Source organism: Harmonia axyridis, chromosome 2 (genome assembly GCF_914767665.1).
Source record: "Harmonia axyridis chromosome 2, icHarAxyr1.1, whole genome shotgun sequence".
Taxonomy (NCBI): Eukaryota; Metazoa; Arthropoda; class Insecta; order Coleoptera; family Coccinellidae; genus Harmonia; species Harmonia axyridis.
Genome location: NC_059502.1, coordinates 33460673 through 33488102, shown reverse-complemented (window position 1 = coordinate 33488102; position 27430 = coordinate 33460673). Strand labels below are relative to the sequence as shown.

Below are 27430 nucleotides of genomic sequence, written 5' to 3'. Positions count from 1 at the left end.
ATGAGGTAGATTTTTAGTGTAAATGAACAATTTTGACTGAGGTCCCGTCTCCAATTCATTGCTTTTCTCAATAATTTATTCTTCATTCTTTCAGAGTCGACGTACTCCAATACCTAAGTTGAAATATTATAGGGTAGTTCAAATCTTATTTTTTTTTCAAACGATTTCAATGACATTTCGAATGTAGATTGAGTAGAATAAAAGAAAATTCAATCGATTGAATCCCCTTACCAGCCCACTTGCCTCGCCACTGCTTCCTACAGTAAAGACAAGGACAAACACCGCGTAGAACGAGAGAAATGAATGAACATCTCCCCTCCTTTGTCCACCCATTGAAAGCACCATCTACCGTTCTCTAACTATTCCTATTGAAATCGCAATTGAAATCAGAAGGAAAGGAACACGCTACAGCACACTGCTAGTCGCCGGCGCCCCGTGCACATGTGCCTTGTGAAAATCAAGCCCCGATCCTCCTTATTTTCTTGGTTTTCGTCAACATCCCGAAAAAATGTTACTTAAACTCTGTGCAATTTTTATGTTACTGAAATTGTCTAATGGTCAGGACGAGGGACACGAGTGGGGTAAGTGAAATTTTCGAAATTTTAGCCAAGAATCAGCTGGAGCTGCTCGCTCCATCGCTAGTCACATCGAAGTCACGTAGGACCGTGTTCGTTTACCTCAGCATTAGATTTTCGGGCGGCAAATATTATGTAATTTTTCTCACATCGTTCTCGTAGTAAGGCGATCTAGTGGTTCGATTTTGCGTAACAATTCCTGATCGTTCCTCACGTCAGAAACGGGACTTCAATTAAAATCAACACGTGCTTAGCGATGTCCCGATCGATTTTCAATAAATTCTTTATTTTTCAAACACATAACATCAAATGCTATGTTTTTAGTATTTAGAATTAACCATCCGTTTGTATGTCTTCTTCTACTCACGATTTCTATCCGAAGTCCAACTTGAATTAATTGATCTCTTGATTCGTTATATCGTTCGGATATTCAAATTAACGAATAAGGAAAATTAATTAATTTGACCAACGTATGCAGTATTGTTATTGAAATGAAGTCTTCATGACGTGGATGAGATGTATCGTGTCAGTTGAAACAATATTCACAAGTACCTTCGCGAAAGTGGAGAGTACACTTTGGCCCAATTGTTCGATTCTCTGTGGAGAGATTGACAAACATTGGAAGGAAGAGTTACAACAGTGGCATTGCTAATGTTTGGAGTTCACTTTATGCCTACCAGAAATCTTATTTTTTTAATATCCACTATTATCATCTTATATTGAATTGTTTCTAATTACCAATAATCTTAATCTAAACATATAGATATTTGTTAATTTGTAACCTAAGGGCTACAAACGTAATTCCTTAACTCTTCTCAATTATATAACTTTCAAAAGATTCTAGAACAAAGTTTTATCATCTTATAGTTCACCATGTCCAATAATAAGTGAACCTTCAAAATTGTTCTAAGCGAATTAATTTAAATCCCCTGCCAATTTTTCCTGTTTCAGTTTTGAGTAGTGTGGAATCTCAAATCACTGTCAAATTTAAAATTATGGGATTCTGGCTGAATTACCTATGTTTTGCTGTTAAATATTAGTATCTAATTTATGTCAATTTGTTTCGATTTTATTCTTTGGAATTTAAGTCTTTAAATTTCATGAAACTGCTTTGCAAATTATAGGATCGTAGCGTGAAACTGACCTACCCTAAAGCCGAATTCTTTTGAGAGGATTTTGCCCATTAACGAACTCAACGCCCATAGAAAATTTAAAGAGTCTTAGGTTTCGTATTTCGGGTATTTTGCTTACTGACGGTTGAACGAAGAGGATTTGATTTAGCCATCAATGAGTACCACTACCAAATTCTCAGATTGTTGACATTATGCCGCCCTGATTTCTAATATAAGAATAAAAAAATTTTCTCCAGAGCTCACTTCTCTTCGAAAACATAAGAAAACGTTCAATTTGAAAAATTAAGCCAAAATCCAGCAATCGGTTGAATAAACTTCATCCTCCAACATAATGAAATCAAGAACCTTCAATGTTGTGTCAATATCAAATAATATATTCCTCACACAATTCCCCAGAAATCTTGAATATAGAATTAAGACTTTATATAGTTCATTTCAACCAATTATTTTCAGTTAACACTTGCTATCTGCCATATATCTTTCTTATCCGAGAATCTTGAATTTCTAAACGTCTGTTACGAATATCGTAATAATTATTTCCCAATTAAATAGGAAAATTGCATTCATATACAAAGCGGTAAAATTACTCAATCGAAAAAACTCGACCGCGAAGCTCTTTTGCAAAAGGTCTGTGATTCATGAAATTTTTAAATATTGTTCTAATCTCTGTATTGACAATCGTCTTGACTGTTGTAATCAAGTCACCACCAGATTCGATAAAAAACGTTTTGGGCTTAAATGTTTTCTGAATCTGAAACCTTTTTTTTTCAACGGGAGTTAACAGCTACTTCCTAATATTACGCTTTACAATTCCTCTTCTTATCTTAAGATAATCATTTCATTTCGTGTTTACACTTACGTAACTATACCTATGCAATAGTATTGCTAGAATACCAAAGGGTATCCATGTTCTATTCAATATTTTGATCAGATTCGATTTTTGAGCACTCAGTTATGACTAAATCAGAAAGAAATGTTCATTTACATATATAAAATACAAAAAGATCCGATAACCACAAATTATTACAGATTAATATGAGACCGCGACTTCACCCGCGTGAAACACTATCCTGAAATGACGATAATTTTTTTCAGGTTCATCCGATTTCAATAAAACGAAGTCTAATCTCTCTATCCAATTATTAAAACCGCAATAAAATCCGTGCAGTATTTTCGGAGCGTGTATTGACAGACAGAAAAAAAAATTTCAAATGTTTCTTTTGTATAATGCAGAAGCTTTTCATGACCGGATTGTTCAACCGAATTGGAATATTCCAAGCTTTTAAGCCGTGGACTAATCGGTTGCTCATCTGACGTTTGGACTAATTCAGTTGGGAAAAATCCAGGGTCGAGCTATAATCTACCCCTGAAGATGCCTACCGCACTAGAAGGCGAAACGTCAGCTGAGAAACCTAGTGAGAAACTGACTAGACCACGGCCCACGGCGAAAAGCAAGAAACTTTTGTGTTCTGTGACTCTATTCAGCTTTTCTTATTACCTACAATGCCTACACTAATTTCTTCATGAATTTATGAAATGTACAGACACGTTGGTTTCTATTTATATATTTTTTTTTAATTCACTGAATAGTAAAATTAATGGAAAATTTCCATATCCATATCGTTTAGTGATTGAAAAATGTTGGTTGGCCGAATTGTTTTCTGTATCATAATTTTGACAGATAGTAGATAAATCTGTGATAGGAGATTTCCGAGTACCAACATATAACAATGAAATATAACCATGAAATATTTGTGACACCGAGATATTCTCGCACTATTTTATTCTACAACAAGAATTAGAGCAAATAAAGTATCTACAACTTCAATTGTAACTAGGTAATAAGCGTTAAGTTAATATTTAAGTGATGATAACATATTCTATATAAATGGTCATTAATAATATCAGTAAATATCGGAAAAAAGAATTAATTTAAATACAAAAGTCTTGCCTCCTTAGGAGTTTTGAATGGGGGAAAGTATCCAAATTAGAAGAGGATTCAAAATAAGTAGCATTCAGCATTATAACAAAATAAGTATGTATTTTATTCGAGTATATTGTAATATTATTTGATAATTATTAATATAGTGAAAAAGCAGGAAAAAGAACGATTGATGTAAAGAGAAATCTGAAATGACAATCAATAACAGTTTTAGAAAAATAGGAAAAAATAAAAACTAAAGAAATTATTGTTGTTCGGTCCTCTTCACATTCCTTCAAAAGCATCATCAGTAAATCCACCAAATGGTTTTGTAGCTTCATAACTAAACAAACACCTATTCGTTCAACGTCACGTAGACATTTTTAAATAATTAGCCTTCATCTATTTCCTAGAGTGATAATACTCGTCGAAATAACAATCACCAGCAGGTGAAATAGCTGTTTTATCCCATTTATTATCTGAAAATACAGACATCTTTTCGTTTTGAGATTGTTCTCTGTCATGTCGATGAAGACGTACATTATACTTCTTTATCGGTTTTTTTAACACTTGCCCTTTTATCGACCCTTTTAATGTTCATTTGTTTTTACTGATTATACTGATATAAGTGAATGAAGTGAATAGTAGCTACCCGCTACCGGTAAATTTGGTTGGAAGGAAATTTTTGTGGCATATTTTCCGGAGTTACATTTATCGGAGCTTTGTCAAACCTCGAGATTTTTTCTATTTTCTATTCTCTCTCTATACGAAGGTAAAAACGAATTCAAAAAAATTTGTTCAATTTCTCCTTATGGTAAGATGGCCCTTGTTTATGTTCAGAAAAAATGTTTTAATTGCGTTTAATTTCTTAGTGAGCACTCATACATTTATCAAAAAAAAAAAAATAACCAAAAAATATTTTGGTACGATGAAGCTGGCTTTATTAGAATAGAATAGAATAGAATAATGTTTATTTTCCCAAAACATTCTCCTCAGTGTTTTGATATTTTCGAAGTTTTCGAAAATTGTATTCGAACGTTATATGATTGTTATCATATCGATTGAGATATTTCGTGACATGGGAGGAACTAACATACTTTTTGATGAAGTGTGTTTGAAAATGAGCGGGATCCTCTTATTTTTCGAAAACCAATTTTGAGTTATAGAGAACTGAAATTATAAAATATTGAAATGAGTGATATGATACAATTTTCTCTACTTCGTAATTCTACTGCTAGTTATTATAGATTCAAGATATTTAATAGGCATCTATATTTTACTTGTTCGATTCAAGTGTAGGTACCTAATGAGCTTTTTGTGGAAATTTTTCGCCGTTTCTCCATTAGCCTACCTGTACTACGTACTTATGAAATATTATTTGTTATTAACAATATTTACATCCGAATATACTCTGCAAAAATTCAGCAGAATATAATCTACTGATGCAACACAACAAAAGATCAAAAATCTAACATCCACCTAGATTTCTTACGGCAGATCATGAATCACAAATTGATAACATTTTACTCACAGATTGTATCTGTCAACTGGAACTACTTGATGTAGTTGCCAATGTCATGGAAAAAATGTCAATATTTATTTTGAATCAAAAATATTTTCGAGATATGATAACAGATAAATCATTAATGATGGTTGCAGATGACGATCTGCTGAATACACATGTATCATGTATCTATGAATCTCATTCATTGTTGTATTAGCAGATGAGAGTGTGATCACTTAATATCTCGTGTAGATCAGATAAGCGATAGGAATTATATAACATTCAATATTATTGTACAATCATTATACAATTTTGAAGCGATGAACTGTTAATGTTAATATGTCCGTTTTACTTTTTGAAAAATAAATTGAACACCGTATGTTTCCTCTTTCACAGAATATCTTCTAAATTAAAACATTCGGATTTGAATTCGAAATTTGAATGCCATATATTTACAAAGTTAGCCTTTGACTTGTATATATATTTTATTTGCGAGATATAACTAAAAATTACATTTTTTTAATGGATTTTCAACTTCTCAACCTAGTGGAATGGAAAAAAGTGGTAAAGGTAAAAAGTGTTTCATCTAAAAAAAGACGGATCTTTTTCATGCGAATGAAATTCATAAATTTTCATATTTTCCATAAAAATTCTGATATTAGATAATAAAATCCAGGATTTCAATTTAATAATGCTAAGCTCAATTGCTTATTTTTCGTCGTTTATAATATTTTGATCATTGAAACTGAAATGAATAGACCATCTGCATATCATGAGACAGTTTCCAAATACTTCGAATTTGACATAGTTACAACAATTAATGAATTCGTATGTATATACAGAAAACCTCCAAGGTTATAATATTGAAACGCATGATTTGTTATGGTTATTCTAGCCTTCAAACTTTTTTTTTTCTTCAAATTTATATGTTATCTCTTGAAAGAAGTCGGTGAGTATCAAATGCATATAATGACCAATTTTGACAAGAGATATCGAATAATATACCATGTTATTTTCAAGGTTCATCTATCGATGTTCCAAAGAAAGATTAATTGTTTTTTACTGCCATCACAATTGACCATCAACCTCATATTCTTCAACGGTTAGGTGAGACATTTAAATTACAGTTTCTGGTCACAAGAATTTTTTGGTGCGTTGTTCAAATATGGTTAAAAATTCTGAAACAAAAAAATAGGGGCAACCTGCAGAGTTCACCTGAAGAAGTCATGGTATGACGAAACAATTGTAGAAATACAAATATCAGAAGTAAAATAGTTTTCAATCATATCTAAAAGCCGGAACAATTAAATAATATAAATATTAACATATTAATTCCAAAGGTATTTGAAAATAATAAACCTACCAAAATACTGCATATATGTACATATATGAAATTTATTTATATTTTTCAGAATTCATTTACCAATTCATTTTAAATTTCTTAGGAAATATTCTTCGATAGAACTAATATTGCATTTCAAGTAACCCTGATGTTATCCAAAAATATTCATTTTTAGTGGATTAAATTAATTCACATAAGATGAATATTTCGATTGTTCTTCTTTTTCATTTTTCATCAACTTTCAAATTTGATCCTATGTGTCAATTATTCTAAATGATGTTGAAACCAAATCACCAACTACTTGTTTCTTTTATATAAATAGTGGACTTCTCTACTGGTTATTTGAAATTCTTCCTATTTTCAGTGTCATTCGTTTCACTTCATTATCTTTCTTGTGAAAGTTTCTAATTTCAAGCTCCTGAATTTCCATTTTATGTATAGATGCGCTACTACGCAATTCCAATTACAACCTTCTATTTTCAGGGAAACTATACCATGGTATCTGAGAATGGTTAAATTGATCGTTGTGTTCTCATGAATAGGCGTGATAGGAATTCAGCGATGAGCATTTTGTAATATTTCGTGTATTAATTAATAAAAATCATATTAACTGAAATAAGTTGAAATCACATAATCGTTGTTATCAAATATGTTTAATTCAATCTGAATAATCTACAGGGTGGAAAGTTACAAAACCATTGTGGTAAAAATTAGCTACATTTGGCTAGTTACTACAGCTGCAAAAAGTTCGCTACATTCTGATGATATTTTGTGTCAATATAAAAGAAAGTTCAATAATTATATGAAATTGAAATTGATTCCCCTTGCTCAACATTCGGTGAAACATCGTTATTAACAATAATAATAATTATTTAATTGACTATGTTTCTCGATTTTTTTTTTATGAGTGTATTGTGAACATAGTCAAGTGCTTTATTTTCCAAGTTATCTACCCATATGGAAATTCGAATTCATAGCTTCATCATCAGAAAAGAAAATAAGATTTTTCTGAATATGTATTTCGTTCAAGTGCTATGTCCAAGTAAAAAAAAATGTTTTCAATAATAGCATGATCCGTCACATATATTTCTGAAATATCTGAAAATCATATAATTATCGTAATCATGAATACAGCGTGCCAAAAAAGTTACGTAACTCGTCAATAACTCTTGTACGAAGAATTATTTAGGAAAATCCTTCCACCAGTCGATTTTAAATTTAATAATAATAATAATAATGAACTTTATTTATTTATTTTATTTATTTATTTATTTCAAAAGCAATTTATCCTGTGCTTTTTTTAATTTGATATTCCTAACCCCCTACGCCCAGCACCAGTCTACTCGATTTTTTCAAATGGGAATATATGGATTGTGATACTCAGCAACAGGTATTCTTCCGACTTCTCTCTGAATTTTAAGTCGCTGGTTTCCCAAATTATCTGGCCGATCTTGGTAAACATTGCTCTTCAAATGGCCCCACAGAAAATGGTCGAGAGTTTTCAAATCTGGAGATCGGAGTGGCCATTCAACTGATCCTCTTCTATCAATCCATTTCTCAGGAAATGTGCCATCAAGATACCTCCTTACTTCAATTCCATAATGCGTATGAGCACCTGGCACCATCTTGTTGGAACCAAATTAAAAATCCATGGATTTGTGGATTTCCCTTAAGAATAATTAGTAAAAGAATAATGGTCTTATTACAGTTACTCTCTAATCACAATTTGTAAATTATTTCCTGATTTTTCAATAAAAAACCGCACAACCAATTCAACTTTTAGCCACATCGCTGAATAGGTAAACAAGTTACCGTTCATTTGATGTATCACAATCCATAAATTCCCATTTGAAAAAATTATATAGAGGGGTGCGGGGTGTAGGGGGTGAGAAATATCAAATTCAAAAAAGTACAGGATAAATTGAAATTTAAAATCGACGGGTGCGAGGATTTACCTTGATAATTCTTCCTACAAGAATTATTGACGAGTTACGTTACTTTTTTGGCACGCTGTATATTATAATCAGCGTTATTTTTTCTACTCGCAAAATATTCTATTTTTATCGTTTCCGAAGATTTTTTCAAGTGAAATTCATTTATCCGTCGTTCAGATCGCATCTCAGATAATGAAGATACTAATTGTATTATCACCAATAGTTTATTTATGTATCAATTGAACCTAAAAATAGAATTTTTTACACTGATTAGCAATAAATGTTCGAGCTGTATTTGAATAACGATAACTCTTTCCATCTATTTTCAATGAAACAAAGCCAAATGACGCTCCGAGCTTGGTTTCACCCACCTTATAACCACAAAAAAATTCGTTTACTAATTCGTAGATTGGAATTCACAATATGAAAAAATCATTTTCGTGTTCAGGTACTCTTCTCTCAATTTTTTTTAATATACTGTGGTATTATTGACGTCCTTAATTTTCTTAAATGTTCTCAACGAATTAAGGATATTTTAAATGGATCTAAAGTATGAATACCACCTTAAGAATATTCAGTATTTAGAAGTACCTACATAACGATGATTCTCCAAATTGATCATATTTAACAGTATAGTGACACTAATTTGATAAATGTTTTTTCCAACGATAACAAAAAATATCCTTCAGGCAAATACAATATTCCTCAAAAATATTGCATTATCACTCGGACGTTGCTGTTTTTGATAAACCTCAATGAGAAATTATCAGTTCTAACCTCAAAAAGATCTCGATAAGCTCCAGGCAAACACGTAGGTATAGATATTCTTCTTTAATTTTTTAGATGGCGCGGATAATAAAACTGGTAAACACAAGGTTAAATATTTGATCTAGTTAGTGACTTTCGTTTTTCGCCTTCTTCCGGAACTTTTCATGAAATATCCGGAAATGAATCTTGCCAAAAATATTACGATGTCGTATTTCACCAATCCATTCACTTCTAGTCATAGGTGAACTTGAACTCAAAATTGTTGAATAATTTCATCTTTCATTCCATTTTGCCTTCAAATATCGAAGGAAAAGTGTTTGTATTTTCATTCATGAAGAGAAAAAACATGCAAGATGTGTCCTTAATAAGTTAAAACCGAGGTCGGATTACTAGTTATTAGTAGTATTTTTTTGAAGCAAGTAGATGACAATAGGAAGAAGATTTCTGTTACATAAAACGATACTCATAGGGCCCTACTGATTTTTTTGTCTAAAGAAAATTACCCCATTCATGAATTTCGAGTTGAAACTTGAGGAATCAAATTGAAACTCCCATCCGCACTCCAACACGTAACTTTTTTTTGTTATGTTACGGAGGTCTCGTGATAAAATTTATTTTCCTTCATCTAGATTTAAAACAAGTGAAAAAAAGGACATGGAAAATGAATATAATGCTTGAGGCTCTCGCTGCGGATTGTTTGGACAGTAGAAAATTAACTTTTTTTGTGAGAAAAACAATAATCCTTACAATTTTTGATATCAAGGAAACTAAGTGTTGTTTCTAATGAAAAGAACTCATTGAACGATTTTTTTTTCAATTGAAAACTTTTTAGCTTTTCGCTTGAATCAGATCAATAACATCATTTCATGGATGCCTTACATACAAAAACAAAATTTCAGGAAAATTTACATATTTCAATAACAAGTTTTATGTTTCCAAATAAGCGGATAAGAATTCTGTGAAAACTTTTCCACTATTTATCAACTGAACATCAATTTTAAGCTAGATTATAATAATGTCAGTTCAATATGTATCATATAAAAATTCTCTGTTGATAATTCGGCAACTACTTATATAAGTAAATAAATCATTTAATAACTTGCACATTCGGACATCAAATCTCCCATTCAATACTATTTTTTGTTCAAAAATTGAAAACTTGCAGTCATCTCGGCAGAATGATAATAAATTCTCTGAGACCAACTGTGTTTTAAATCTGTAAGGTATTGCTTTCTCGAACCTTGAAACATTGAATATGTTATCATTAAAGATTTCACATTTACATATTTAATTTGCTGAATATACTTCATTCAAAAGCAGAACTATTTTTCTAATATCATTACAGAAAACAAATATTATACTTTATGAGAAACAACTGCCAAATCCCAACAAAAAAAATTATCTATAAAAATTTTTGTGAGCCCTGCTGTTTCCTTGTTTGATACCTACTTGAGCAAACAATTAATATTTATTTGTATTATCGTATAAAAATGAATGGGAATATTATTTACTGTAGGTAGGTACTAAGTTAACCAATTACATTTTGTAATTTGTTGTTACTCCCTGCAATGTATGTAACATTGAATGTTGGATTAAAAAAAATTAATTGAATTGATACATATATAATAGGTTGCCTGTGATTAAAAAAGGAAAGAATTGATACTGTACGATTTTTCACGATCTCTACTTTTTCTTTCTGTAGTAGATGCGCTTTCCAGTCCAATCTCAAAAGAATACTTAAAATTAAATAAAACCCCAGAAATTCCAGCACATTTCAAAAAGTTTGTGAAATTTCGCGCAACATCGGTTGCTGTAGTTCAATTCATATCTAATAACAATGGCGTCTTGAAGGGTGATGCCTTATAGAAAAAAATTAAATTGAAACATAACACGTCAAAAGCTACCGCACAACTCAACCAAATAACACAAAAACAATGGACATTCATATAGTACTAGTTCCAATTGTTGTGGCAATCGTAAAATCATTCGCCTATAAAAAAGATTTATGATACCCGCAAGTGTTGATAGAAATTGTTAAGAGACAATCACAATCAAGGCCCATCCCAAGATTGCGGTAATTGGTCCCATATAGGAAGTAACTATTAATTGATTTCTCAGTTTCATTAGCTACCGATATATTCCTGATATAAACTAACCTTCAAGATGAAAGTCCTCTTTGAAATTTTAATTTTCACGGGCGGATTTTTTATTTCGCTGCATTTCATTTGTGTTTATTATCAACGTCCTTAATAATCGTAAAAATTGAATTTGACTGATATTCATAAAATTTAGGTATTTTAATTTCGAAAAAGTTCAATCCAGTTTGTTGTTGCAAAAAAAATCAAAACTCAATAAGTCTTGGACCGAAGCAACAGATGGCACCACCAGTGCCATACCACTTTTTTCTAGTAATTTTCAAGCTGCAAAAGTCAAAATTTCGAAACTATGAATCGAGATATTGAAGGCCAAGTGAGATTTGTTGTTTGAAAAAAGGATTAAAACGAGTTTCCTGTATTGTTGAAAGACTGTTTTTTGATGGGAAAAAAACTGTGCAAGAAAAGCAATGGTTTTATGTGTTTCATGTATGACTTTTGAAAGTATAACTATGTTGACCAGTACCTACCCCAGCACACTTCGAAATGTTTATTCTTAACTAGGTAGTAATTAGATAATACTTTTTTTTTTTCATATTTTTATCGTTGAATTTATGCTTTAAAATATATCTGTAGGATTATGAGATAATTCTATCTATATTTTTGTGGTGCTTTCCACTCAACTTATTGAAATAATAATTCTTGGAAATTGTCGCTGCAAACCCAATTTTTTGCATTCCGGTAATTGTATAGATTTTTAAAAATCCTTTGAAAAAATAGATATTTGCGTCATAGATAAAAGAGAAGAAATTAATGTACCTTTTAATTTTATTTATCACAATTTTTTGTGAAACTGATCTCGATCGAATAAATAGCCGATTTACGTCTTTTTGTTTACTGCCTGACTGAATTTACGCAATAACAGAAGGTCAAGTGCGAAATTCGTCATAATTAATATTAATATGGAATTCAAAATTATCACTTCTACGATTGTGCTCACATTAAAATTAAAATATCCTGGAGTCTATATGGTTTCACGTGTTGTTCTCGTTTGGACTCTACTCCAATTCGTTTATGCTCAATCCTATGAATGCTGATTGAAAGAATATGTGTTATTATGATCACTTCAAAATGAAAATTATAATATAATATAATTATATTATATAATATAATATACCATTTCACAGACTTGAAATCTGAAATAATCACAACATTTTCTACGTAATAGAAAAAATGTAATAATATTTATTTATGTACATAACAAATATTTCAAAACTGAAATACAATCAAGTATATGAAGAAACATGAAAATCGATAAAAGGAAAAGTGTTTTCTTTAATATCTAAAGGCCCTTATAGAACATTTCTAGATTTTTTGTTCATACAGGGTGTATATGAATAGTTGCGAAAAAAATTTGGTAGTGATTCTTTATCGAAAAATAAGGTGGGTCTTCCGTTTAAACTTTTTTTGAGCCCCACCTGCTCAGTTACAGCCCTCTAAAGATGGCGCTCGGAAAGTAGTTTTTAATGTTTTCCTTAAAAACCAAAAAATTTACTAAAATGAAATTGGGCTGACATTTTATGCGGACGAGAAGGCGTTCAAAAATGTTTTTATAGGTGTTCCTTTATGATTCCAAGGGGTAGAAAAAGTCACAATTCAAACTTGTTTCGCAACAATAACTTTTTCTATATTCATATTTTACTAGAAGAAAATTAAATGTTGGATAGACATATCCAATTTCAACAAATAAGATCTCCTCTAATTTTTTGCTAAAATTCACGGTTTTCGAGAAGAAAATATCTACAGATAATACGCCTGAGTTGTGGAGGCTGTAATTATTTTTGACCTTAAATTTATCCAATAGGCGGATGTCAAAACGATATTTTTATTGAGAACTGGTCCAAATATAAAATAAATTTATCAAAAGAAATCTATTATAAATTTATCACATATTAAACACTACTTTTCGGGCGCCATCTTTATGGGATTGTAACTAAGCAGGGGGAAGCTCAAAAAAAATGATTATATACGAAAGGCCCACCCTATTTTTTGACAAGGAATCACCCCCCAAATTTTTTCGCAACTTCATATACACCTTGTATAGGCATAAAAGAATGTCATTAATTTTTCAAAGACAAAATTTCATAATTCATTAATCACAATTGCACACAATTCCTGTTTTCATGACCTGGTACATAGCTTTAAATGGAAACTGAGTAATTATTTGAACTTCTCATCCTAACAAAGTACTAAGACATTATTTCAGATTGATAAGTTCATAATATTCAATCAATAATTCAAACTTTGCTGCTTTGAATTTAACTGAAAATAAAATCATTGATTACCTAAGAAGTTCTCCACTCGAGCATGAAAATTTTGATTTCAGATCTCCCTACCCGAGGTATGAATATTATCTAATGATATACACATTTATTTATTTTTTGAATGTGTTCAATACATTCACTTACTGCATAAGGAAAAGATTCATTTTCAGTTGATTAAATTGATATTCTTTTAAATTGAGTGGTAATCGAAACTTGCATTATCGCGTACATGATTCATTGGAGTGTTCGTAAACACAGTCTTCGACGAAACGCGTGGTCAGGCCGTAATGGCGCATGTGTGAAATTCAAAGACAATCAATGGGGCGAATAGGGCACGCGATTTTCTGGACGTGCTATCGGTCACGTAGGCAAGACATCTTATACCAATCGCGAAATATTTGTTTAGTATGTTTATTTTTTGCACTACGGCAATTCCGATAGATTGCTGAGAATGACTTTCTCGAATTAACAATAGGTGAAACAATGACTGGATTCCTTCTATCTATTTTTGCATTGAATGCAGAAATCCCTAACCTCAGCATACTCGCTACTATCGCCAAGCATTCGGCAAAAAATGTTACTTTCGCTTTAGTTTCATTATTGATCATCTCCAAGTATGAATCAATCAGTTGGTATTTCCATTAAAGGCTTTTTTTTTAACATAGATTCCTACGATATTCAGTTTTTATTTATTATTAAGGGCCCGTATTATAAAGTATAACCGACGGTTCAACCATTGCGTCAACTACCAAAATCCTTTCTAGAAATACGGAATTTGAAAGTTGACGCACGGCACAATCGTCCTAAGAGTGAACACCACCCAGTGGCTGCTCAGTTCAAAACATAATTAGAATAATTTTTCTTACAAAACATCGATTTTTATAGGGTTTTCATATAATTTCCTCAAACAATAATCTTCATTGTATAAAATGAATATTTTCAATTTGTGGATGAGAAACGAATAAATTTTGGTAACTTTTCGTTTTTTGCAAAAAATTGATGATACGTACCTACTTTATACAAATTTTCCTGAAAAAAAACTACCTACATTCCTCATAAAAGGCGTAAAACTATTATATAATTACGTGAAAAAAATAAATGACCGTCGTACAGTGCTGCCCTCTACTTATTAGTCTCGAAAAAAAAGACGTGTATGTACAACTTCGTACATCGCAGGAGCGCCAGAGGGAAAAAAGAATCGGTACCAAAGTTTGACTAAGAGCCACATTGTGGTAACCCTCTTAAGTTTCGACAATTTGGCTCTCTGAAACGCCCATATTCTTATGTACTGTTTCACCTACTAGCGAAAACTCTAAGATGCTTCATCGACTTCAGCTCGTAAACAACAACATACTCCACTATAAGTTATTTTCGGACTCGTAAATATATTCGCAACGCGCACCTTTTAATCAAAAACATATTAAAAAAAAATTTCGTTATGTTATATTGATTAATCGATTTCCCATTTCCCAAACAAAAAAAATGAGAAAACTTAAACACAAAGAGTGTTTTTATAGAGTATTCATCAAATTTCCAGAAAGGAACTTCTGAAATATTAATCGAAACATTATTTAAATAAGTTGTCCATTTGTGCTGCATTATATGAATTTTTGCATAATTGATTCCGGCCTCAGGAAAATGCTGAGGGGGCGCGCGAAATCTCAACTCTGTAGGATCCGTTGTCACTGAATTATTATTTTTTCAATATTCCTATGTAATTTTCTATTCTGACGATGCAATCAAGATAAAATTATGCGAGAAAAATGAAATTGTTATTTCATATACAGGTTCCTTAATTCGAAGTACAAACGAAAAGGAGTGATTACTCTGATAATTTAAGAGAAAAATGTCCTAAAGTGGGCGCGCAACCGCATTGTTTTCGAGATACAGGATGATAAAGTTTGATTTGTTTTCTCATATCATCTACACTTCACAAGAAATTTATCTGAACTATCGCATTTCAGATTTTATAAAACGTGATATGTCATTTCCGTTTCAGATTTTTTTTTGGTGGACCACTGGTAGTTTTCTTGGGTTTTGGTAATGATGATCAACGGAAAACTTCCTTTGAAGCTTGAAATTGCTGTTCTACATTTAAATGCATAATCTCCTCCGAATTCGTAGTTCATAAATCAACATGAAAACAATTTCTAACCAACATTTTTACGAAACCAATATTCAGATTTGATCTATTAACGAACCACATTATTGAAGGTTTTTGCCAATCCTGAATATTGCAAGTTTCAAGGTTTTTCTGTTCAAGAGTACTCGTGTTTATGGCCGGACAGAATTGAATTTGAATACGGATTCGTCACTAGTGAGCCGACCCTTATCGTTCAGACCATTCATCGTGATGAAAACACATAGCTCTCTTCGGGGAACGAGCGCCCAAGAATTGACAACTTAACCTTTGATACACTAAACGAAATTGCATTCTGAAAATCACAAAAATATTCAGTGAACAGATAAAATGGAACACTGTAAACAAACGAAATGATAGGTAATCCTCAGAATACAAAACATAGATAGGGGAAGTATATGTCATTTTCAGTAAGCGAATTTTGTCCCCAACATCAACTATCAAATTTGACATGGAGCGCGCGGAAATGAGAACAAATCATGATACGACATTTCGCTCAATTTGCGAGTTTCTCCATAAAGAACGCACTTCTGATGTTCCATAGTGAATCAACGTTTCATATTAACTCAAAATATATTGAAATGAATACCTAAATATATCATAAATTCAAAAAACAAACTTCAAGCGCGCCAAACGACGTGAAACAACCGATGACACTAGGAGAGCAAAAGTCGACAAACCTTGGATTTCAGGAAGTAGATACAAAAATAATAAATAGTCTTCTTATTATTAATTCGATAATTAGGGAAAATATCGGATTCAAAATATTCAAATTTGCATATTTAATCGGGAATCACTCAAATAAATATATTGCATTCAATATAATATACATTCATAATGATATAGTAGAATTGTGGATTTGAATATATCACAATCCGACAACGTAATCTAACCATGTTGGGGACATGTAAAAATTGCGTATACTCCCTCTATCTATGTTTATTACTCTATGGTAACCACAAAATTTGCAGTGTTCCTTGTTTCAAAGTCCTCCGAAAAAAAAACACTTACCTACTATGATGTGTATTGACTAAGTCCTATTCGCTTCGCGCTACTACTCTCTTTCCAAATATGTCATCGTTTTAGTTTGAGCAATATCAATGGTTTCTAGATAACAATTTCAAGTTCATGTGTAAGATTGACATTTCCTTACAATTGAAATTTCGGAAGTGATTGGGAACGTTCTAATGGCCTCCAATTTACAGGTCAATTAGATGCTTTCTTGATTTTTCATTTACGACAATACGTTTTGAAATTTTGTTCGTCGTGCATGTTGCATTGCACCACTATATTAATTATCGTAAATTTATATCAATTTATTTGAAAAGTTGAAAATAATTTATTTTGCTACTTGAGAATAATTCATTAGAAAAATTGAAAGTAAGTAGATATGTGGGATTATGAATGAATTAGGTACATTACGATCATCCTAATTCGAATACTTTCGGTTGCTTCTTTTAGAAAACAGACCGCTATAATTTTGCCCGAAATAATGTGATTTTTCAATTTTGAGTAAAAATATCAAGTCACTAAGAATTCATAGTCAAACTTCGGCCGGGCGTCTGGCTGTAAGCACTAACTTTATAAATAAAATTAATGGAGAAAATCCGCCCTATAGGTTTGGTGATAAACAGTTTTTCTAAATAGTATAAATAATTGTCATATAACGACATGAGATTTCATGAAAAAAATATCGATAACTCAAATTATTGAATTCTTCCTAATTCAAGTGAAAAAATATTTTTAATTTTTTTTCTGCGAGAAGTATAACAGTTTTGTTTGATAGACTTAAACCTACAATTCCCTACCAATATTTATATTTACCATGCAGATATAAAAAGCAAAATTTCATGAAATGTTCTACTATGTTAATATAGTTCATGAAATAAGTCGAAACTCTATTACTCATTATTTAGTCAATAACAAGAATTTTTGAATTTTCAAATTGGAAAATTTTGGATACGACTTCAAAAATTCATATGTAGAATTTAGAAACAACTTTTTCCAAGAATAAGAGGACATTGAATTTCGAAATCATTAATTGTATTCTCCAATATTTCGATAATTTTAATATTTTCCTCCCAAGTACGATAAACTCTGGTATGATAACATTTGATGAATACACAGGCTATCTGTTTTTGATCAGTAAATATTTTGTATTGCAATTCCGATGGAATATTCTATTGGTGAGAACTTTTGTTTTTCGGATATTGAATGGTTTTCCCCGATTTCGTATTGAAAGAAGTAAATATGCATGGATATCTAATCCAAATGCTTGGTTTGTTTACATTCAAACTTGCTAATACATTCAAATGGTCAATGAGATGCGAAGTTCTTATTGAAGAATTATTTTCATGTTTGATGCTTACTTTTGTATACTGTCCTCAAAGAAAGCTTATGTTTTGTAGACATAGCTAAATACTGTCGTTCATACAATAATTTTTGAACACTATTGGCAACCTTTGATCTCAAAGGTAATCACAATAATAACAAAATAATATCTCGATGTTGATCAAATTTGATACAGATTTTCGGTTTGGGTCGTAAGCGGTTCCATAGGAATTTCATCTTTTCACCGTTCATTAACGGTGTACTTAGCTCATGTAAAAAAGTAAAAATCCCAGTACCTCAACATTTCGCATTCTTGATATACGGATTTCGTTGAACGTATGAAATGATTTTATCGAATTACAGTTTTTTTTGCATAAATTGAATCTTTTCATAATATAATGGTGTACCTAGACCGAAAATGACATAGGTAGTACTGATTTTTTTTACGATCGAAGAAATCATTGTACTTTAAACTTTTTTTTTCTTTCATTAGCCTTTTACTGCTTCATCTATTTTCTGTTCTAGCAAGTGGCAATATATCAATAAAAAATGTTTGTGATACTACTAGTTACACAGTCTCTGTGCCAGTCGATATTTGGCTTCGGTCTCTTTCTCATCATAATCCTTCCTTATAAGGGGATTGCGTGATTTTTCGTTTTGTTGAAGATGCTCACACTTAGGTCTATTAAATGATCGTCAAGGAATAGTATCCCCAAACCATGCATGCGTAAGTCATGACCGGAAGAATGGTAGACTTTTAGAAAAGTTTGTTGAAAAAAAAATGTTGCTGCTTTTGCTAAGTAGCGGTTGCAACGATGGCGCTGTTGTCTTTCCTTTCGCCAAAGCTAATATTACATGTTATCTCCAAGAGAGCTACTTGTCTAGTATCACTCCCAGATCTTTTGCCTCGTTTTCCGTTCGATCTTCTTATATCAAAACATCACGACGCGATTTGTCCGTGGGGATCTTTCCTCTCACAGCTCAAGAGAACAGCCTCACTCTTCTCACTGGATTCTCCATAGATCGAACCATAATTGAAGTCTTGAGATGGCTTTTTGGAGGTACTACGATGCCGTTTTGGGACACCACGAATTGGCAAGAATGACGTGAACTGCTATGTAGGTTTTCTCCGAGGTTTTCTCTAACAGTTGACGTCCTCGATATGGTCCAAATACTCCAAATCCGCATTGTTGTAATAAAGACTGCATTGTCTTCCAAGTTTATCTGCGAACGTTTCAGCCTCTTCTTCTGAACTTATAATTCCTTATAATCCGTGAATCGGTGGGGTTGGTTTCCTATCTGAACGCAGTGCTTCGGCCAGTCGCCAAACACTGTTGTCTTCTTTCGAAAGAGAGATTTTTCTTCCCAGCAATCATTTCGGACTTTTTTAGGGCTGAGTCGGCTGATTTTTTGCATGTATTGTATGAAGAATTACCATTTCAAACCAAAAATTTATAATAGCGTCATCAGAATCATTAAAAATTCAAGAAGAATATATAAAAAAATTGTAGAGCACTGTTATGAAGTCAGGAACTTTTGAGTGCTCATTCATTCATGCGCCTATTGCACTCTTGTAGATCACATATACACTATCAGGTGTGTGAATAAGTCTTTCCCGTTTTTTGTAAGAGATGGCGCCACCAATACTGTGCGAGTATTTAATGGTTACATATGTCATAATCAAAGCTTATTCATCTGTCAACAATTCCACACTAACACATTAGTTGAAATTTTTTCGCATCATAAATTTTTGAAATCGTGAAAATGTCGAAATTTGAGCCGAGTCGACGTCATTTGCGGGAAGTTTCACTTTATTGGTTCAATTTGAAGAAATCTGCTGCCGAGGCGCATCGGTTGCTTCAGGAAGCTTATGGAGAAGGTTGTGTCGATGATTCAAGTGTTCGCGGATGCCATGGGAATGATCCAAAAGCAAGGAAATTGGGTGCCGTACGAACTGAAGCTGAGAGACGTCGAACGGCGTTTTTTCACTTGCGATCGGCTGCTTCAGCGACATAAAAGAAAGGGTTTTCTGCATCGTATCGTGACTGGCGATGAAAAGTGGATCCGTTACGATAATCAGAAGCGAAGAAAATCATGGGGACTACCCGGCCATGCATCATCATCGACGGCCAAGCCAAATATTCATGGCGCCAAGCTCATGCTCTGTATATGGTGGGACCAGCTAGGTGTGGTTTACTATGAGCTTCTGAAACCGAATGAAAGGATCACAGGCGAGGTCTATCGACGACAATTGATGCGTTTGAGCCGCGCACTGCGAGAAAAACGGCCACAATACTCCGACAAAGGCACGACAAAGTTATTTTGCAACATGACAATGCTCGCCCACATGTTGCACAGCCGGTGAAAACATACTTAGAAACGCTCAAATGGGAAGTCCTACCCCACCCGCCGTATAGTCCAGACATTGCTCCGTCTGATTACCATCTCTTCAGATCGATGACGCATGGCCTGGCTGACCAGCACTTCCATTCCTACGAGGAAGCCAAAAAATGGGTGGATGACTGGATAGAGGCCAAACCGGTCGAATTTTTTCGCAACGGGATTCGTATGTTGCCAGAAAGATGGGGAAAAGTTGTAGCTAGCGATGGCCAATACTTTCAATAATTCATTTGTAACCATTTTTTCACAATAAAGGCTCAAAATTTGAAAAAAAAACGGGAAAGACTTATTCACACACCTTATACCAAATAGAATTATTTTGGAAAATGAGGAAATTACCGACGTGAAGTCAGGAGCGTTTTAGCGCTCGTTTATTCAAGCATCAATTGGGTTCTTGGAAACAACATAACTGTATCTATATATCATAGAAATGATCAAATTATATTGAATCATTCGAAATCTTTCATAAATCTTAGAATACATAATGTTCATATTAGAACCATTCAAACGATTGAATAATTTCGTAACTTGACATTGTGAAATATTTTAACACTGTTCTTGAAGGTGTATAAATTATACCTACATGTCTATCTTCAGAGATATACTTATCTTCTATACAGTCTAGATTCTAGGCGGGTAAATTGGAATGTTTTTCATGTATTATTGATAATGTGGAAAATATCGAAAAACGTTCAAAATTAATCGAATCGGATGATTAAAATTTCGTAACTCTAGAACTATTAGTGATAAGATCCTATTTTTTTCACCGAAAGTAATGCATTTGTTTCAAATTAAACAAAAATTACAAGTGTCTTGAAAAATGGATACTTATTGACTTTTTGACATAATGGATAAATTATGATATAATGACAAATGATTATTTGAACGACTATTTATTCGACAAAAATGTGTGTGCTATTGCAGACGTTTGATTGGCAACGATATCGGCACAAGCTATAAGATCTAACAGAGACCTAAGTTAGGATAAAAAAATATATAAACAATAGTGAAATACTTTTTGTAGTGAAGATTCGAATGAAAAGTTCGTAAAATACTCTCCTTCCAAAATGTTGTCAAAATTAACAATAATTGTGTGGAATATAGGTACTTTTAATAAAATGACTCCGTTTCGTAAAAATCACGGTGCTCAAATTATTTAGTTTTTGCTTATGTTTTTTACTAACTTGTCTTTATTCGAAAAATATTGAATTTCTTATGTTATCTTTTCCAGATTTAGCAGTGGCAACAGCTGGACGTATAGAACTTCTTTCATATAATGGAACTCTAATAGGAACTGCTAGTGAGGGTTTCGAAAAATTAAAAGCTTTAACCTTCGATAATGTGAGACATAGGTTCATTGTCAGCGAAATGGATGAATTTAATAATAATGATACAATTCACGCCATCGACCTAACCAAAAATGCTGATAACAATCCCCTTATTGCTGATCTACCAGATGATGTCCAGGTTAGTATTGTTTTATTCATATTTAAGAAATTTCCAATACTAATCTCATTTTTACAAATATAATATGGTTTAAATATATAAAATAGTGAATCCACTAGATCTCATATTAATTTGCGCCTTTTTGTCTTTAGTTTCACGAGCGTAATAAAATATATTGTGCATCTAGAGCGAAAAAAATAGCATTTCGTACAAGTTTGAAACCACTAGACTTCTTCTACGATTGTTAATAGACATTAAACTTTCCAAACATTTCCATTAGAACCAAATTTTCCGAATTACTGTGAAAAAAATAAAAACTCGGAAGTTAATGAAAAAACAGGAGCTTGAACATCGACGTATCAACTCCATATACGTATTAGTGTGTCGGGTTTTCCATCGATTAATCATTAAATTTTCAAATGATAAATTTATCCGGAAGATGTATCGATATACGCCACTGAGCTTGAGCATTCTGCAGCTGGCAGCTAAGTTCACACCTTCAGTTTAGGCAACCGGGGGTGAGAGCACCAGCCTTGAATGTTTCATTTGAAAATTTCCTTCAGTGTTAATTATTATCCCAAACACAACAAAATTATTCACTAAAATGGCTAAAGAGAATATTTTGTTTTTATTATAGATATGAGATTTTGGTTGGGTCCATTTAAATTGATGCGTATCGAAATACCCCTTTTTATATTGAATTATAAATACGTTTTGTTTTGTTTTCAATTATAATAATGGTAAAGTGATATTTATGTATTTTTAGTTCATCTATAAATTTCCCATAACATGTGGTGAATGAATACTAAGAATCCTTCATTATATGGATGTAGACAAGCTACCTTTTGATTTTTATAAATTTTTTTCACTCATAAAAATTTAATAATAAATCAATCGGGAATTATGTGGTTTCTTCATTTCAATTTATTGAAAAAATTTTATCAGTATTACCGTTTCTCGTGATTTTAAACTAGCACAATCATAATGCATACATAGTAAAGTTTTCAATTTGTTATTCTTGATAATATATTATTCTTCTAATAATTATATTAGACGTAATAAACTATTTGAATTAGAAATGATGAGAGTGGCATACCTATTCTTCCGACAATAACAAAAAGAATCAATGTATCCGCTATTATTTATTATTATCTATTGTTTTTTCTTTTTTCAAAGGGATTAGCTGTCGACCCAATTGATGATATACTTTATTGGACTGATTTCAAAAATCGAACAATCAACTTCCTATCTCTCAAAGATGATAATCCACAGGGTAAAATTCTCTTTGCATTCGACGAAGCATCTCCTCAAGATATTGCAGTGGACATTTGCAGAAGGTTTGTACCTTATTTTTAACTACTGGAGCGATGTCTTAAACACTACTTTCAGGTTTATTTATTGGACAAACTCTAACAGAAGGAAACCCTCCATTGAAAGAGCAAAAATTGGTTCGCGTAAGAGAGAAGTGTTAGTCAATACTGATCTGGGTTTACCTGCAGGAATAACAATTGATTATGTAACTAAAAGAATATACTGGACTGATATGAAAGGAGGTATTTATTTCAGAATAGAAAGTACAAATTTAGAAGGAAAAGAAAGACAAATCATATATGAAGGTATAAACTCTGAGCCCTTTGCGGTTGCTGTCAAGGATGAGCATCTTTATTACACAGATTTACGAAGAAATGCTCTTTGGAAATTTGATCTTGAATCTAAAACACAGCCAATAATTATAAGAGAGTTTGAACAAAAACCAATGGGCTTGATAGCGAAGAAAAAACAAATTCGTACATTGCCTGAGTGCCAGTCACTAGAGCAGGCTTATGAGAAGTACTCAAACCCTGTGATAGAGAATTTTGATATATATAAAGAAGATGAAACGGTTAAGAAGGAAATTCAATGCATAAATGGAACTATGGAAAACGGCGTTTGCAAATGTTCTAGAGGTTATAGTGGAGTCTTTTGTGAATTATCTTTGTGCCATAATTTTTGCCTTTTGGGCTCATGCCACTTAACAAGCCAAGGTTATCCATACTGCCACTGTCCCGAAGGATCAGGAGGAACTAGATGTGAAAAAGACTGTGATGGATATTGTATGAATGGTGGACGTTGCTCATTCAGTTTGGCTGATGCAAAGTTACCAACTTGTTCTTGTCCTGAAGGTTTCAATGGACCTAGATGCGAAGAAAGTGTAATTATAGATAGTTTATGCGATTTATATTGTAGTCAAGATGCATCGAATTCCAAAATTCAACATGACAACAGCTACTGCAAGTGAGTAGGTTATCATAAATACAATTTTGATAGTATACAGGTTGGTTCAAGTATAGCATATAGGTTTGGGATGTCAATGGGTTTACAATATATAGTGAGACTTGGAATTTTTAGATAGATTTGAAGTTTAAATATGGGCAAAATCTTCCAAATGATTTCATAACATACTGGTCCAATCAAATTGAGATTTAGTAATTATTTGAAATTTCCTAATAACTATTGAAATTGAATAGATTCTAAATTGGCAGAATCACTTCGGTTGATAGTATTTGAAGCTCTTACTGATACTTTTATTTAATTTTTGGAGCATTATTTGAATGACATCCATATTCATTTCCAATATTTTTACATTTTCAATCTATTTGTATTCTTCTTCCAAGTGAAAGAAATTCAAGTTTTTTTCGGATCTGATTCAGTGGAGGAAAAGGTTTATTAAATAGGTGGTAAGATTAATGAAAATTTCTTCAACAAATAGTCGATTTCCATATTTGAGAATTAAAGCAGGCAAATATCAAAAAAATCAAAATATGTACATTATTTCTGTATTTTGATTGATTGATCTGACCATCAACCCACTAATAGATTTTAGAGTTATTGAAATTGATCAATAGAAACATTTATTGCAAAGAGAGATTAGGTTGTTTTTCTATGAATAACAACTAATTTTGTTTCTTTAAGAAAACTGTTTGAGAGTATTGTGATCATATACTAATTTTCTGTCTCCTATAAGATCAGAGTCGGTATCTATGTAGATAGTTTCAAATAAGTTTGACTTTTTTTGTGAAAATGAAAAATTGATTGCAAATCAAAGAATGTCGTTTAGTAACTCTTAGAAAAATAATAACTTTCTTGAGATAATACAATATTGCGAAAATAAATTATTACTGAATAAGTTTTGTATTTTGTATCTTCAGTTTTCATATTATTTTTCAGGTGTAGTGAAAGAAATTATACTAATTTGGGAAATCAATCTCCTCAAGCGTTATCATCTTTAGAAGGTACATCGAACTACATAAATTATCTTCAGGACCCAGTTTTCATTTCCATGGGTTGTGTCACCTTAACTGCCTTATTAGCTTGTATGGTTCTTACTTTGATTGTGGTGTATCTTCGAAGGAAACCAAACCCTAAAATTAGGAGGAGATACATCGTGAATAAGAATCCTTCAACTTCTATGACTGAAAGACCTCATGCTCAACAGTGTGAGATAACCATAGAGAACTGTTGCAATATGAATATTTGTGAAACAGTAAGTTTTTTTAATTTTCCGAATATAATTATTTGTAACCCTCATATATGTTATTACTTTATTACTCTTTACATTCAATATCTTTGCAACTGATGAACCATTTTTGGCAAGGTAGATGGTAAATGATGAACACATTCATTACACTTTTTTTGAAAAAACAAATTAGTTGATTCCTTCAATAGGAAAAAATTTCAAAAAATATGAAAAAATGTTAATGGCAATTTGGCATCAAAGAAACGCTTATTGGAGTCCTAATTATTCATCTACATCAGTGATTCTTAAGAAGAAAATGGGCAATACAATACTAATTTTTTACGATATCTTCAATAAGAACCAGTGCATTATTAGCTAGCTACACTAGATTCATAGCTTCAAAAAGAATTTCAATAATAATGGTTATCATAAATAGTCATACAATGTTGATGGGCTCATTTTGTTTTAGCCTTGCTATGAGCCACCAAGATTGCAAAAAATCCTCTCCAGTAGAAACGAAGATAAGAAGATGTTACTTTCAAATATGGAGAAAGTGGAGGACTATTGACCTAGGACCTAAGTCTGAATTGTTCATCCATTTGAAACAAAAGGGCTGTGACCTCCAAAAAGTATTCAAATTATTTCTCTTTGGGGGATATTTATTCCCTGTGAAAAAGAGATACAAATATCAGAGTGTTAGAAGGACAAGAGAATGTTATGAAGGATAGAATGCTAAACATATTTTAGAAATGTTCACTGCAGACAATGAGGATGATGTAGTTTGATCGTTATTTTCTTGAAGGCTGTTTGACATATTTTGATACTTTTTCCACCCCTAATTTTGAAAATAGCATGATGAAATGAATTTTTATTCAGAAGTACCTAATATATTCAAAATTGTGTCAATCAACTTTCTGGATGTTGAACACAATAAATTCTGAAATAAGTTGGATATTTATAAGTGACCAAAAGGTTTGGGAGCATATCTACTATTTGCACTGCCTGATTAGAATATTTTATAAGAATGATAAATAATAAATCGATAAAGCTGAAATATTTTATAGATTTGTAGTTTAGTTATTATCTTTTATTAATACCTATCAGATCAGGCAAATAATTTTTCAGTTTTAATGTGTGTTTTTTTTTCATTATTTCAAAATATACTAGGTACTTCTTTTTGATGTTTACTGATTTTATTCATATTTCATTTGGTGTTAAATCAAATCAATATAGGAAATTATTAATGAAAATCAATTTTATATGTTTAACAATTTTTTTCTTAGTACATGTACTTAAAACTAAATATAATTTAGTTTAGTACTCAGTACTTATTGTTTTTGTTTTGAATTATTTATTTTATCTCCTTTTTTGCTATTCAACTTGAGATTGGTTGATGAAAACCAAAACTTATTGTTGAAAATAAAAATAATCATTTATGTTAAATTTTAGCAAGGATAAAGTTTTATTTATCATTTTAGATGTAGCTCACAATTGTGATAGTACCAATAATGAGTAGTAATTCTTGTCTGATTAAAATAGGTTTAATGGAGTATGAAAGTACTCAAATATTTTTTCGCCAAGGTAGCTTATGTCTGTATAATTTAAATTATCTTCTGTTATTATTATTATAATAAACCTGACAAAACCTGTGATAGTTGAACAGAATTTTTGTCTGAATAGAAAAGTTGGATGGTGCGGTAATTGAATGCATTTCAGATTTGATTATAAGTGTGGATGAACGAAGTTTAAAATTATTTTTTTTATTCCGTAACAATGATAAAAATTCCTTTGTATTATAAAGAAGCACAATATTCTCATTTTCAAAGAAACCTTTACTTAAATTATTTTGACAATGTTTTTAAAATTCCATTTGTTTATCCACATTATTTTTATGACAAACTTGAAGTGTGCTAGTGGAGGTATGGATGTGGATTATTTCCTGGTTTAAAGAATGAAAAAATTGGAAAAACAAATTGCCATTGAAAACTTTCAAAATGTTAATAAAGAGGACTTCCTGTGATTA

The 27430-nt window shown here is 31.8% G+C and overlaps 1 protein-coding gene across 1 annotated transcript; it reads left to right on the top strand.

Moving 5' to 3' along the window:
* Positions 1–391: 391 nt before the first annotated feature.
* On the top strand, positions 392–27430 carry LOC123671969 (protein cueball). The gene is made up of 6 exons (XM_045605891.1): positions 392–581; positions 21697–21932; positions 23088–23248; positions 23301–24185; positions 25119–25434; positions 25877–27430. The coding sequence occupies exons 1-6, from the start codon at positions 509–511 to the stop codon at positions 25973–25975; spliced, it is 1770 nt and encodes a 589-aa protein (XP_045461847.1). The 5' UTR covers positions 392–508; the 3' UTR covers positions 25976–27430.

Coding starts and splice junctions, on each gene's coding strand:
- LOC123671969 (XM_045605891.1), top strand. CDS start 509: ATGTTACTTAAACTCTGTGCAATTTTTATGTTACTGAAATTGTCTAAT. Junction 24,186..25,118: donor CATGACAACAGCTACTGCAA/GTGAGTAGGTTA, acceptor ATTATTTTTCAG/GTGTAGTGAAAGAAATTATA. Junction 25,435..25,876: donor ATATGAATATTTGTGAAACA/GTAAGTTTTTTT, acceptor ATTTTGTTTTAG/CCTTGCTATGAGCCACCAAG.